Source organism: Siphateles boraxobius, unplaced genomic scaffold (assembly GCF_051911475.1).
Source record: "Siphateles boraxobius isolate OS27281-9 unplaced genomic scaffold, OSU_SipBor_1 68, whole genome shotgun sequence".
NCBI lineage: Eukaryota > Metazoa > Chordata > Actinopteri > Cypriniformes > Leuciscidae > Siphateles > Siphateles boraxobius.
The window spans coordinates 13,678,185-13,694,017 of NW_027509195.1; the positions used below are offsets into that span (position 1 = coordinate 13,678,185).

General features: G+C 35.6%; 1 protein-coding gene across 4 annotated transcripts; it reads left to right on the plus strand.

Moving 5' to 3' along the window:
• The first annotated feature begins 42 nt into the window (after nt 1–42).
• Nucleotides 43–11,996, plus strand: ndufaf6 (NADH:ubiquinone oxidoreductase complex assembly factor 6). 4 transcript variants are annotated; one of them, XM_077214950.1, is made up of 9 exons: nt 44–290; nt 1,251–1,350; nt 1,536–1,658; nt 2,283–2,339; nt 2,529–2,631; nt 4,255–4,388; nt 7,225–7,326; nt 8,337–8,393; nt 8,821–8,865. In XM_077214950.1, the coding sequence occupies exons 1-9, from the start codon at nt 73–75 to the stop codon at nt 8,827–8,829; spliced, it is 903 nt and encodes a 300-aa protein (XP_077071065.1). In that variant the 5' UTR covers nt 44–72; the 3' UTR covers nt 8,830–8,865. The 4 variants fall into 4 exon arrangements, with proteins under 4 accessions (XP_077071066.1, XP_077071065.1, XP_077071064.1 ...); XM_077214949.1 differs by lacking the exon at nt 8,821–8,865 and adding an exon at nt 11,784–11,996 and having other exon boundaries at nt 45–290; XM_077214952.1 differs by lacking the exon at nt 8,821–8,865 and adding an exon at nt 11,784–11,996 and having other exon boundaries at nt 78–290; nt 1,251–1,354.
• The last annotated feature ends 3,837 nt before the right edge of the window (nt 11,997–15,833 follow it).

A 15,833-nucleotide genomic window follows, 5' to 3' on the forward strand; every position in this document is an offset into this window, starting at 1 on the left:
GGATGAAAACAGATTGTTTACATCGAAGCGGAACCTACTGTCGGAAGTTCTTGCGAACAGGGGAGTTGTAATATGACGCACACGCAACAGCTCAAGGATACTGGACGCATGGGGTTTATTATGGCATCCAGTGTAAACATAAAGAATGGACTTTTAACCACCAAAATCTCTCTGCACAAAAAGATTCCCTATCCCACATTTAGACATAGGCCAACAGAGATCAAATGCACAAGAGCATTAACAAATTCGACAGGACAGCACAATGAGCAGTATTGTATTGATATTGTAAGGTAAGTTGTGAATTTAAAGATCGATTTACTTTGAATATGTTACCTAAAAGCATTTTATGTAGCCGGAAATACATGTATACGTCTGAGTAGTATTCCTGTGCATGTAAGTTATATGAATATAAATCAGTAACAGTTAAGGTTATTTTTTTTTATTTTTCTCAAACATAAAGTAAAATGCAGTATGTACAAAATTTACTTTTCTTTTAAAATTAATGTTAGAAATGTCTTGATGGTGTAACTTTCCAGATATTGAAAAGAAATAGAAAACTTTTTATTAAAAGGCTGAAATTAAATAAATTAAATGAAAAAGTTATTTAGCAAAAAAAAATCATATTTTTTTTACTTGTCGACTTTTTTAGTATGCATTATGCATGGATTTTCAGTACTTTTTATCAGATGGTTCCAACACTTTTTAGACACTTAAAAAAAATTAAACAAGCATGTATTAAAGGTTAAGAACTTAGCAAATATGCTTTACGCGGGATGTTTAAAGTCACCATTAAATCAAAATGGACAATTCCTAATTTGTATGGAATTTTGCATTATTATTATAAATGATTTATTGTTGCATTTTTTTGTTTATTTGCGTGCCCTTGTTAACTATCAATCAAAATAACTTCCCCTCCCTCTTTGCAACCTCTTCTCTTTTCTTCTCTTCTCTTCTCTGATGTTAACTGACGCGAGGTCGGGACAAACTGTCACTCACATGAGATCACAGCAAAAGCAAACCACAACAATCAAATCAATTCCCCATGGACAAAAGTCCCGCCCTACATTTTTCTCATTAAAGAAGTCGTTTCATTCAGAAATCCTTCATTTTGGAAATCCTTATGATAATGATAATTGTTACGCCAAAAGAAATTTCAGTCTCTGTTAAGGCTGACTCAGTTTTGTAAATGGTAGGTAAATGACACAACAGATCCAAGTGAATAGTGTATAACATTGAACTGTCACCCATAGGAAGAGGGACTATGATGGATTTTTATGTTCATTGCTTCTTCCTGAGGCTGTTCGTCGCTCTACACTGGCATTGAGGGCATTCAATGTAGAACTGGCACAGGCAGGTATTCCAGCTAATAAGTGCAACAATGTACAATCTTATTTATTCAAATCAGATTATGCTAATTTAATTTATTTACATTTCTAACTGTGTATCATAGTATAAAAACAAAGTCTTGACATAAAAGTGCTTGTAGTAAAATACACCTGAATATGCTCATATACTATTTGCTGCTTCTCTTTTAGATTAAGGACTCTGTTTCTCAAAAAACCATTGGTTTAATGCGAATGCAGTTCTGGAAGAGTGCAGTGGAAGACATTTACAGAGATGACCCTCCAGCCCAGCCCATCGGTGCAGAACTGTGGAGGGTAGGTCTTCCATATGTAAATGAAAGAGTTAAATGACTAGGGATGGAGATAGAGATAAATTACAATTCTGTTGTCATTTACTATGGCTTAAAATTTGGGGTCGTTACAATTTTTTTAAAGTAATTAATACTTTTTTCAGCAAGGCTACATTAAACTAATCAAAAGAGACCATAAAGACATTTATAATGTTACAAAATATATCTATTTCAAATTTATCCTGTTCTTTTAAACTTTCTATTCATCAAAGAATCCTGAAAAAAAAGGTGTATCATAGTTTCCACAAAAATATTTAGCAGTAAACTGTTTTAAACATTGATAAAAATAAGAAATGTTCCCTGAGCACAAAATCAGCATATTAGTATGATTTATGATTAGTGTGATTTATGATGTTTATATTATCATGTGACTGAAAATTCATCTTTGCTAACACGGGATGAAATGACATTTTATGCATTTATAAATTACATTACATTTCACCCTCATGTCGTTTCACACTTTTATGACATAGTTTTTCTGTGTAACACAAAATAATTATTTTTGAAAAGTTTGTTCATACAACTTTTTTGTGAACCCAATGTTTTTAGAAAAATTAGTCACTGATATACCATAACTATGTGTTCTCAGGCAGTAAGAAAGCACACATTAACAAAGAGATGGATGTTGAGAATCATATCTGAAAGAGTAAGTAGTAATTCCTGTCCTAATAAATGAGCAAAGAAAATACTGGAAAATTCTCTTAAAATAACTCATTTTAACTCTGACAGCTGTCCGAGAGATATGCATGGCTAATTCTGTCATTCAGTGAGTCGACACATTATGCAGTCTGTCTGTCCTCTGGCAATTGTATTAAAAAAATTCTGTTTTGAAAAGGAGAAAGACATGGAGGACAGAGCGTACAGGAACCTTCAGGATCTGGAGGCCTATGGTGAAAACACTCAATCCTCGCTTCTTTACTTGCTGCTTGAGACACTTGGTGAGCAGCTTTTCAGTGGAACACTGGAGGAGATGTTAGGTGGAATATTAGGAGCTGACAGCCTCAGTCAAAGTTCACTGTTGTAGAGGAAAAAGATGCAATAAAAGTAACCTTTTGTTCTTTACATTTTTCCATTGCCACCTCAAACCATTCAGAATAACAGAACTCATTGCTTTAATTTTGAAAGGAACTATTATTATTATTATTATTATTATTATTATTAAATTAAGCATGAAGGCTTATGTTTTGTTTGTTTGTGCTGTAGGTTGCTAATATAGTTCCAATAAAAAATACAGTTATATTATGAAATATTATTTTCATTTAAAATAAATGTTTTATATTTTAATATATATATATATATATATATATTTTTTTTTTTATTTTTAATAATTTATTCCTGTGATGGCAAAGCTAGTGTGCCAAAGTGTGATCCTTCAGAAACCGTTATAATATTCTGATTTAATGCTCAAGAAACATTTCCAGTTATTATTGATGTAAAAAGCAGTCGTGCTATTCATTTTTGTTTAGGATTCTTTGATGTATAGAAGATTCAAAACAATAGCATTTTTTTTCTATTTTATTTAAAGTTTTGAAGTTATATTAACAAACACAAAAGCATAAAACAGTCAGGACAACAACAGACACGTTGACACATCGGAGAGAAAAAAACAGCAAAAAAACATCTAGATTGCCTCAGTCATCAAATATATGCAAAATAATTATTGAAAATATAAACATAAATGACAATATTCACAATTGTTTTATAAATCAGTTAATTCAGCACAGGAGAAGAAAATTTAAATATAAATAAATAAATAGAAAGGGAGGTTTACAGAATATATAATTGTTAAACCTCCAAAAGTCTCAAGAGAGGTCCCCATGTGGCTTCAAATCTTTTTTGTGCGCAGAGCTCACCAAAATGTAAGTGTTCCATTAGGATAATATAAAGCATCTCATTTAACCATCTCTGGAAACAAAGGGCTTGTGAAGTTTTCCAATTGAGGAATATTACTTTTTTGGCTGCTATCAGGCCTACTACCATTAGAGCATGCTGATGAGTATGAGGGATCGTATCCATTACATCAGAATAGCCAAAAATAGCTAGATTGTGGTCAGGTTGAATGTTAATTCTGTATGCGCTTGAAAACAATTAAACAAATGTTAGACCAGAAATCATACAAATTAGGGCAAAACAAAAATAAATGTGCCAACAAAACAATAGCATTTACTTGAATGTAAAAGTCTTTACTGTCACTTTTGATCAATTAAATGCATCCTTGTTCTTTTAAAAAAAAAAACATAAAAAAACAACAACAACGTACTAACCCCAAACTTTTACTGGGTAGTGTGGTATGTATTGCCCCTTCCTTCAATAACAGCCTTGCATTACAAGCTGAAAATATGATTGCATAAGCTGAAAATATAAGACTGAGGAAGTTTAGTCAGAAAGTTTAGTCATCCTTTTTTAAGTTAGAATATTAGATTTGTCATTATATGACCTATTTTAAAAAGATAATCTGAGAGATATTTTTTGAGTAGTAAAACAATTGGATTTTCACTATTTGACACAAAAGTCAAACCTGGTCTCATGAAGTTGTGTGCTTTGTGCATGTGTTTATGTAGGTGTGACAAACGTCCATGCAGACCACGCCGCAAGCCACATTGGCAAAGCCAAGGGCATCTTGACCTGCCTGCGGGCAACCCCCTATAACAGCAGCAGGCGCAAGGTCTACCTGCCCATGGACATCTGCATGCTGGTGGGTAAATCTGCTGTCACCCTATGATGTGTGTAGCTGGCTGTAATTCCAAGCTTTTCTGACATCAGAGTTACTATTGTGAAGGACTAGGGACATATATGTGGATGAAGCTTCCCAGTGGCCTCTCGCCTGCAAAGCCCAATCCCATGGGCTTTGTGTCAGCCATCTGGCGCCATTGCAGCATGAACAAACCATTAGAAATGGGATTTAGAAGATTATTCCCTTAGTGTAAGAAAAGAAAAGAAGATCCTCTGTCGTTTATCCTGAACTAATCTCAGTTAGAGTATTAAGAAAGATCAAATTGTGTTATGTACAGTAGTGGCCAAAAGTTATGTCTGGGAGAGAATTGGTTTGGAGATTTGTTTTTAATGACCTACTAGTTCTATTAAACCATCAAAATATGAGGAAAATATTTAATATTTTTAAGTGTTTTCAATTTGAGGGAAGAACAAAACACTTAACTCGGTTAAGGTTTTATCTGGAAATTATTTGGTAAAAAAAAGGGGTAATCTACAGCTACATGTTTTATTTTGCTATGGAAAAAAAAAATGCATAGAAAAAACAAAAAGCCAGCTCAACTATGCAATATGAAGATGCCAATTTTCCTTGGACATCACTTTTGACCACTACTGTAATTGTTTTGCGGTATGATTACACTTTCACCAGAGGAGGTCACTGTTGTTTCGCCATAAATTATGTGAAGATGTTTTTCGGTTTCTGAGATTGTCAAATGCTCACTAAAGGCCAATTTGTACCGAACCAACAGACGCTGACATTCATGGACAATCACAAGATTACAGTATGTCTCTTCTCAGACATTCTACGACCCAACAGACGCAGATTCAACATGTTCAATCAGTGAAAACAAATATCCTTAATAATGCATTGCAAGTACAATGTTGAATTAAAGGAAATGGCAAGTCTTTGATGGTATATCTACATTCATTGCAGTTGTTTAGAAAATATTTGCTGAGGGAACCTGTCAAGATTTGCCAAATCAGTGGTGCGCAGTGGTACCTACATTTATTGTTGTCACATTTTCCGGTTAAAGAAACTTTTTTTTGAGGTAACAATGTAATTATTTTTCTATTTATTAAAACCAGCTATAAATCTCATCAAGTTAGTGTTTTAAGCATTTTACATTTATTCCAAAATAATAGCTAAAGGCAGTAAAAATTTAAACTAAATATTTTATTCGTGAACTGATGTTCAGCTGTTCTTTTTAATAGTCAACTTATTTTCGAATCGTCAGTCAGCATAGCTCAGTAAACACTGGTTAGACACGAAAATGTAAGCTACTTTTAATTTCACCAAGCTGATTGCTCACTAAAATCCCCACAGTCATCACGTTTTCCGGCCCTTTCAAGTTTGATTTTGGCGAGTTGTTTACTTACTTTTTAAATAGTCTTCCCATCTACGCCATTACAGGAAAACAATAGGTGGGATTTATCTCACAAACCAACATATCCAACCAATCATTGGCTCCTCTCACGTGACTTTCATCTATTCATTTTCAGTTAGCCCCCACCAATCCCAACGCACGCTTTAGGGGGTCTGTTAAAACTCAACTCAATGGGCTCAGAGAGTCAGGGGAGGCAAGAGAGACACGGACTCCTGCTGTAACTTTACCTGCTGGTGTCACTGTTGAACAGGGTTACTTTAGAAAAACAAGTGATTTATACACTTTTCAATGTCAAATTTTGTAATATTTGCCCTCTTTTTTTTGTATTATGGATTATTTTCTTATCCAATTTTTTTGAGGAGGCACTGTCTCCCTTGCCTCCTCAGAGCAAGCGGCTCTGAGCAAAATGTGTTTTTAAAAGAATGCAAGCTGTACTTGAGGGTATTTTTTGTACCGAACACACACACACACACACACAATTACACTACATGGTTATTCATGCCAATGCCTTATTTAGCCATACAGCTTTTGTTTGAGGAACAATTGACTTTTAAATTAAATTCTAAATGAAAGCTTTTGCAGTATGTGTTTATTGATCCCTTGCTATCGTTGATTTACTCATGTTTGTTCAGATCACATTTAAGGCAGTGCATAATATTAAGCCTTTGAATAATATTTTCACAAAAATAAATAAGTGTAATTTCAGCAAATATTTCTTTTGGAGAAGTCTTGGGATTCTGAGTTGTAAACATACCACCTCTTACTTTCTGCATACAGATTTTTCACATTTTCAATCCAGCATACTAATTTGTTCTGCTGTTTAAGAATGTTTGTTGAATGCTGGAAAATCAATAAAGATAAATCTCATGAAAACTGTCGAGAAATGTCAGGGTCGTATTTCACCCCAAAGTCCAAAAAAGAGAACTTTTTTGTGTGTTATTTTGTCAAATTAAACCTTTATTTAAGACCATGACAGTATTTTGACATTATTTTCAACCTTTCATGAATTTATCACATCCTCCCCCTTTCTAATTTCCAGTAGCATAGTCTAATGCGATTTTTTTTAAATTATGCCAAAAGACTATGATTTTAATTGTAAAGTAGTACAATTGACACCATACGTCATTTTTTTGTTGTACTGAAATTTAATTGTTCTAATAAAATAGTAAAAATGTATAATAATAACAATGATAACATAATGATTTTCATTACTAATGAATGAGTTTTTATTACAATAATTAGAATTTAAGGGGGAAATGTGCTTATTATGTGCTTTTTTGTCTTTGATTTTTTGGGGGAAATATGACCGGTATGTTATTGTGATGGTGCCTGAAATATGGAGGGATAAGGAAAAGATTGTGATCTCATCAAGCTCCTCTTTCTGTCTATCAGCAGAGATTTACTGATAATGCATTTTCACTGTTTCTCACCCAGCATGGAGCGTCTCAGGAGGATTTCATCCGTGGCAGCAGGGACCAGAACGTCAGGGACGTCGTTTATGACATCGCCAGTCAAGCTCATGTCCATCTCCAACACGTATGCAAAGCCCTTCAATTTGATATCTGTGGTCAGATGGGAGATGTTTACTGGTGTATGTTCCCCATTTGCATTCTAATTTCATTCAAGTCCACAAGGGAGAGCACCCTTCCTCCACCAGCAGCACGTATGACCCTTGATTGTTGCCCTCTCCTCATTACTGAAATTATTAAAAGTCCAGTGTAACCAAAGAGCTTTTCAGGGTATATCCGAGAAAATGCTAATCAGAGATTTCATCAGATGTTACTCACCCCACTTTGCATATCTGGTCGGGTGGTATGACTCAAGGTTAGCGGCGAATAAACTCACTGGTGAAGACCACATTTAAAATATCACAAACAAACAAGGGCTAAACTAGAATGTGAACCTTTTAATCTAATTTTTTATGTATTTGTTTGGGTGAGCCAGGAAAACATTGCCTTTTGCCCCAATTAATTGCATTTTGCGTAAATAATAGCCTGTTATTGAATCAAGATTTTTTTGCAATGTGAGATAATTTTCATGACAAGTAAGCACATTTCCCTCCCCATTAATTTGCATTATCGAAAGGCATTCAGATGTTTTAGTTGTATTTTTTTGTCGTTCGTATTATTCTGAATGTTAATTTTCATTACTTTAAAGCAGTAAAGAAATTCACTGTATTAAAATAATGAGAATATAATTAGAAAGTACTGTAAAATACTGTCTTTTTATACAATTTTATAAAATATTCTTACAAAATAATACATTTATTCAGATTTAAAAAAAATTAAGCCAGTATAGTATAGACTACCACTGAAAATTATTGGAGAACTGTGCTTAATTGTCATGAAAATAAATTCACAACACAAGAAAATGCTACAATTCTCTTTGAGCAAAATATGTTTCTTTTTTATATTGACAGGATTGCTTGACCCAATTTGATTTGCCATGAGACTGGCCCAGTAATTGAAGGGTTTGTGTGATATAATATACAGCACAGTTGCGAGAACTTTGATATCTTGTCATCTCATTACTGCACTGTCTTACAGGCTAGATCATTCAACGAGAACGTTCCACATGCAGCCATGCCTGCCTTCCTACAAACGGTGAGTAATTTCATCTCTTTCAGTTTCTCTCCCCTCCCCACGTCTCTCTCATGTGTTGTGACACAGAGAAGCTCATGGCTCATCCTCATTCTGCCTCCAAAGAAGTCCCACATGACTCCTACTCCCTGGAGGCGACACTACAATAGCATGGTCTGATTACACATCTTGATTTTTTTTTTTTTTTTACTCTTTTACAGTAATTTCTCTTAAAGGAAGCCCGCCTCAGAAGAGCTGAGGGAATAACTCTTAGCATATTACAAGGCAACGCATAGGGACTCAATTCATGTTTTAGCCAGCTGATTTTTTTGTGTGAACTAAATGGCATGTAAAGCATTTTTATATCACTTTCTGTCACTATAATATTCTGCTCTACATCCCTGTGTTTAACTGTCATTTGAATTCTTTAAAAGCCATCCATTCCCCACAGGCCATCTAGTGACACATCGCGCTCCACTTGCTTTGGCTGGTGTTACCAATCTCTGCTCTCTTCCTTTTCTGCTGATGTTCACGCCGCAAAATCTTCATATTTCCACAACAAGATCAACACCGCCTCTAATACACGAACACTTTTCAAGACACTCAACTCTCTCCTCTGTCCACCTCCACCACCACCCTCCTCCCCGCTAACTGCTGATGATTTTGCTAACTTCTTCACTAACAAAACAACAACCATTAGCAGTCAGTTCTCTCCTCCACACACACAGGAACCTAGGCCAACCTCTCCCACAGCCAATAACCTTCTCTCCTCCTTCTCTCCACTAACCGAGGAAGAAGTATCTAAACTTCTCCTCTCCAGTCATCCTACCACCTGCCCTCTAGACCCCATCCCATCACACCTTCTTCAAGCCATCACTCCCACACTTCTACCAGCACTCACACACATCATCAACTCATCCCTCCATACTGGCATTTTTCCTACAGCATTTAAGCAGGCTCGGGTAACCCCACTGCTTAAAAAACCAACATTAAACACATCACTTCTAGAGAATTACAGACCTGTCTCTCTCCTACCATTCATTGCAAAAACACTTGAACGAGTTGCTTTCAACCAAGTATCATCTTTCCTGTCTCTGAACAACCAGCTGGATGTTAACCAATCTGGCTTCAAGAAAGGGCATTCGACCGAGACCGCAATTACTTTCAGTCACAGAAGCCCTGTGGATCGCTAAAGCTGCTTCCAAATCATCAGTTCTCATTTTCCTAGACCTGTCTGCTGCCTTCGACACTGTGAATCATCAGATCCTTCTGTCCACCCTCTCATCACTGGGCATCACTGGAACTTCCCTCCACTGGTTTGAGTCCTATCTCACAGGTAGGTCATTCAGGGTCGCATGGAGAGGCGAGATATCCAAAGCACATCAACTGAACACAGGGGTTCCCCAGGGGTCAGTCCTTGGACCGCTCCTCTTCTCCATTTACACCACATCACTGGGACCCATCATACAGGCACATGGTTTCTCTTACCACTGCTATGCTGATGACACCCAGCTCTACCTCTCATTTCAACCAGACGAGCCCACAGTAGCTGCACGTATCTCTAGCTGTCTGGCGGACATCTCGGCATGGATGAAGGAACTTCACCTGCTGCTCAATCTGGCAAAGACTGAGCTTCTCGTCCTCCCTACCAATCCGTTTCTACAGCACAACTTCACTATCCAGCTAGACTCATCCTCAATCACCCCATCAAGGTCAGTCAGAAATCTTGGAGTAATCTTTGATGACCAGCTAACCTTCACAGACCACATTTCAAAGACAGCTCGATCATGCAGGTTTGCAATGCACAACATCAGGACGATCAGGCCTTTCCTAACTGAGCATGCAACACAACTTCTTGTCCAGGCCCTGGTTATTTCTAGGCTTGATTACTGCAATGCTCTTCTAGCTGGTGTTCCATCATGTGCAACTAAACCCTTACAAATGATCCAGAATGCTGCTGCTCGTCTTGTCTTCAACGAGGCCAAAAGAGCCCACGTCACTCCGCTGTTCATCTCCCTGCATTGGCTACCACTCGCTGCTCGAATCAAGTTCAAGGCGCTGACACTTGCTTACAGATTGTCCACCGGCTCAGCTCCCTCCTACTTTCACTCGCTCCTACGGGTCTACATCCCTACCAGAAGCCTACGATCGGCCAAGGAGCGACGGCTCGTGGTGCCTTCACAGCGAGGCACAAAATCACTGTCCAGAACATTCTCATTCACGGTTCCATGCTGGTGGAATGACCTACCCACCCTCGTCCGTAATGCAGAATTCCTGACAGCATTCAAAAGACAACTGAAAACTCATCTCTTCCGTGAGCACTTAACATAGAAAAAAGAAAAAAAAAGAAAAGAAAAATTTTTTTTTTCTTAAAATCTTCGCTTGTCTGGTTTATGCTACTCTGAGCAATGTTTGAACTTTGTATTCTGAGCACTTCTTGCGTTGTTTTTGCCTCTCCATGATGACTCGCTTGGTTTAATCCTCAAATGTAAGTCGCTTTGGATAAAAGGGTCTGCTAAATGACTAAATGTAAATGTAAATGTAACTGCGCTCATGAAAGGACTGTACTGTTAGGTTTGACATTTGAGGAATGTATTTTGTATTTTTGTTGTACAGTTGCAAGAAAAAGTATGTGAAAACTTGAGTGTTCTTGTGAATGGCAAATTACAGTATTTTTTAGGACAGGTTAGCAATAACCTATGGATTCAGATAGGGCTATGTTTTCCCATCTTCCACTGTGAATTTTTACATGGTAAACTATATTGTTCAAAACAAGATTTTCTTATAAAATAAAATGCTTTTATTCAGCAAGGATGCTTTAAATTGATCAAAAGTGACATTAAAGACATTTAGAATGTTCCAAAGAATCAGATTAAATAAATGCTGTTCTTTTTAGCTTCCCATTCATCAAATAATGATATATATATATATATATATATATATATATATATATATATATATAATTTTAGGCAGCACATATGTTTTCAACATAAACATTGAGCATCGAATCAGCATATTAGAATGTTTTCTGAAGGATCATGTGGCACTGAAGCCTGGAGTAATGATGCTGAAAATTCAGCTTAAAATGTATTAAAATAGAATACAGTTCTTTTAAATTGTAAATATATTTCACTAATACTGTTTTACAGAATTTTTGATTCAATAAATGCAGCCTTGGTGAGTATACGAGACTTATACGGTAGAAGTGTATGTTCACTTAAGACCTGAAAATCTATTTTGTGTTATTGATTGGTATATTGTTGTGACTTTTTAATAAGCAAATGTTTTATGAATTTATGCCGAAATTCAGATAAAGCTGAAGGGTTCACATATTTTTTCCTGCAGCTGTATCTCAACCCCACATATTTTCAATTCATTGTTTAAAGAGTTGTGTCTTTGTGTCCTGTGCCACAGGTTGTTTTGGAGGATTACCTGCAGAGAGTGAGGAAAGTAGATTTCGACGTGTTTCACCCCAGTTTACAGAAGAGGAATCCAATGCTGCCCCTTCAGCTGTATTTACGATCATGGAGGATGATCTATTGATAAGTTTGATTAACATCTGATTCTCGTCCCTGTCAAACGAGCCAAGCACTTGCAATAAATCATCTAGCTACTGTATGTTGACAATTTTTATGTGTTCATGTCCTTTTTCATGCTGGTATACTCCAGATGGAAGGAAATGGTTTGATTACTGAATAATTACAAAATTAAAAAAGTTTCACAGAAAATATCCACAACCAAAAAAGTAAATTACATTCATTTAAAAAATGAGTTTGAACTCAGAAACAGCAAAACACATTTGGAGAGATAATACAAACTACTGTCAAACTGTTTCGAATTTGTTAAAGTATCTGAATAGCGCTGGTGACATTGAAGCAAATATGTTCACAGCATGACTCATGGAACGGGTTTCATAATGAATTAAATTATTTAAGGCATTTACAAAGAAATTGGCAACAATTTTACATATTTATAGCTGAGGAATGTGTCACATGCCCCCTCCTGATAGGCAAGGTCAACCAATTCTGTTTCATAGTGCAAGTGTGATGCAAGGTGGTGTATTTTTTGTGGCACAATCATGAGTTTATTTAGTCTCCCTCTGCCACAAAAACTATCATCTGATCGACAAGAAAACAACTCCTGGCTGTTTGTGCCTGCTCTTGAACTGCAGAGAATATTTAGCTTGGAGTGAGGTCCTCTTTGCTTTCCCTAACTCACTCAATGTGTGTGACACTCGTAGACAAATATGTATGCTCATACTGTAAATAAAGAAAAGTAGCTGGCTGACTAGCTAAACCAGCTTGGCAAGGTTCGAAGACCAGCTAAGACCAGTTTGGGCTGGGATTTAAGTTGCTTTTCCAAAAGAGTATTTTATGTTTTTTTAAACAAATTTGTGTTTTCTGTGGAGATTAATTTCAGAATTTCATTGCCATGTGACAAGTCCACTGAAATTATCTCATTAAGAACAAGGAAACCAGAAAGGCTTTTTGATTATAAACAGAATTTGAAAGTAAATAATATGCATTCTAATAGCATGCAGCGTGAGTTATTAATGAGCACCTATCCATAGATTTTAATTGATTAGATTTAAAGCACATGCATTCAAAACAATGAATCTCCACACACTGTAAAACACTGTCTGGAGCTCATTAGTCTACTTCTGCACATAGATAATAAGCACATTTAAAGCTCATTTCTGTTCTCAAATCCGATCTAGTCAGCTGGGGTCAGTGATTAAGTTCTGCCTCTTTGAATAGAGGTGCAGAAATGAAAGGAGACGCATTACAAAACTTGCAAATAATTTCCTCCTTCACTGAGATAGACAGGGTCAGACTGAATCTTTTTATTAATAAAAGTAAGTTAAGATGTTCTGATCCTGATTCCTGTTATGTTCTTTTAAGACTGGAGTTCTGTTTTTCCTGCCAATTTAGAAATCTCACCCATAGCATGTTTCACCGTCTTCAACGTTTAGGCTACCATCACATTTCCCTCCTTCGCACAACATGACATTTTCTTGATTTCGTGTGCCTCATTCTATATTTATAATGTCAATGACATTCTCTTCTATCTAATTCTCTATCAGGAAGAATTTGGAGAGGTTCTTTTAAGAAAGTTAAATGATGTAGATAACTTTTTTTTTTCTGGCCAGTGGAGATGCTGATGCATTTTGAAAACAGTTTCTATTTGCTGCACTGCACCTCTAAAATGGAAGTGACAGCTTCTGCTAGCCCATCACGGCCCTCTTATTCGCATTTAGATATTGAGATTGAGGTGAATTGCTGTTCATTTTATGACCCATGGTAAATGGTATGCCTGTTATTTATAAAGTGACAACAACTATTCATCAACTTAGGAGTTAATTGACTACAAATGAAACACTCGTCATTACAAAGCATGTCAAAATCATTAAATACCCATCTATAGCTGGTTTGCTAATGAATGCCAGTATGATCTCTTCAAATTAAGTGTGTGTGATCATTGACAACAAAATAACTAGGTAAAATTCCAGTTATCCCACATCCCTCTATGTGCTGAAAAACTGCACCAGCATGAAAAGAACCAATTATAATTAGCATCTAAGTTCTTATTGGCAATCTAAATACTATAGAACCATAGCACAGTAGACAAAGGGTTTGTGTAGTAATATAAAGCCTCTTAGCAATACTTTTATCTTTCTACAAAGAATATCTAAATAGTGACGCAATGACCCTCCGAGACCTTTATAATCTTAGAGCAGTGAAAAAAACCTATGGTATTTTCCCCACATATTTTTGCAGTCTTGATTTTCTGACTTTCATTAAATATACCAAAACATTAAAAATATCTTATTTTGTGTTCAACAGAAGTAAAAAAGTCATACAGATTTTGTGAGTAAACAATAACAGTATATTCACTTTGGGCTAAACTATCCCTTTAAAAACTTTTAAAAGAACAGTTTGCCAATAAATGAAAGAAGTTGAAATACTTTTATCATCTTTTTTCAACACAAAAGGAGAATGTTTTAATATTCTGGCCACTCTTTTCCACATAATGAAAGTGAATGGGAAATTACAAAATGACAAAAAAGGCACCATAAAAGGTTAATTGTTCAAATGACTCGTGAATGATAAGTCTTGAAATCATATGATGGCTGTATATGAGGAAATTGTAAATAATGACAGAATATTCAATTTTGGGTGAACTATTTGATTATTATTCTGTGCAGCCGCTCCCAGACTGTGGAGTGCTCTCCTGACAATCTAAAGTCACTGTGGAAGATTTTAAATGCAGGTTTTTTGGATTTTTTTTTTATTTTGGTTGTTTCTAAATTGTAGCACTTTGTGATTTTGCTTAAATATAAAGTGCGTTACAAATAAAATGTATTATTATTATTTTAAAGTTTGTAGGAAGCTTTCTAAAAAGAATCCATTCTTACGTCAAATTCTTTATTATTTTATAAATTATGCAGCACACAAAAGCCCAAACTTTCTTATGTATTCACTCGTGAAAGTAGATTATTAACTCTCTGAACCAATTATTACCAGCATGAATTAGCATTGAATATCATCACTTTAGGTCTTTTAACTTTCAGCCACTATTATCCTGTTGGATCACTGGCATATGAAGTCATCAAATGCATTGCATCCCTGGGATCTCTGCCATGTGTAATGAGGGGTATTGTGTCTCTGTTCAACTGTTCTGACATTTGGCTGTCATTTCACACTTTCGCATGGATTCCACCGAAGTGGTATATTTAGGGTGATTTTCTTCAAGCAGGAATAGATCTGCCGGAAAATGCTGCCGGATTTTAAGAACGCAAATATGCATAACGTTTTCTCCCAAAGAGTTTTCTGAGGTTTTATATTTTAATGTATGTGACTGTGTCACAAATTAAAACAATACATCTTGCATGTATATGACTTTCACGTGTTGGCAGCAAACAACCACCAGCAAAGGCAAATTAGAGTAATGTGACCTTCCTCCTGATGTGCTAGTTTTACAGAGGCAATTCCGGGTCATATTTTTTATGGATGCCAGACACGCATCCTTCATTATGACCTCATAAACGTCAATTTAAATAGTCTTGATTTGCAGAGCATAAATGGACAAACAGGAACTCAGGATTAATGAAAACCACTTTTCAAACACTTCTTAAAATGTAACGTTGCACCAATTCTGTTCAAATAAATTAAGTGATAAATGAGGTGAACTATATATTACAATACCAGCAATAAATTCAATTACATTTATAGCATACACTCTTAGAATAAAAGATTCTATTTAAAATCATAAAGGGTTCTGTCAGCTGCTTCATAATTATAGGTGTTCCCATGATCATTTTACAGATTTAGTTATAATTAATTCATTTTTGTTTTAATTAGTTACATTTCATCAATTAAACAGTTCATAAACATACTTTATCACTAAAAATAAATTGAAATAGTCCATTAAACATGAAAATATTATGCAATCGTTTTAGTAATT

What these genes read in the sequence shown, in the direction of transcription:
- ndufaf6 (XM_077214949.1), top strand. Translation starts at nt 73, where the DNA reads ATGACGCACACGCAACAGCTCAAGGATACTGGACGCATGGGGTTTATT. An exon ending in TATTGTATTGATATTGTAAG is followed by an intron (nt 291 to 1,250) that starts GTAAGTTGTGAA and finishes TGTCACCCATAG; the next exon opens with GAAGAGGGACTATGATGGAT. An exon ending in CTCATGTCCATCTCCAACAC is followed by an intron (nt 7,327 to 8,336) that starts GTATGCAAAGCC and finishes ACTGTCTTACAG; the next exon opens with GCTAGATCATTCAACGAGAA.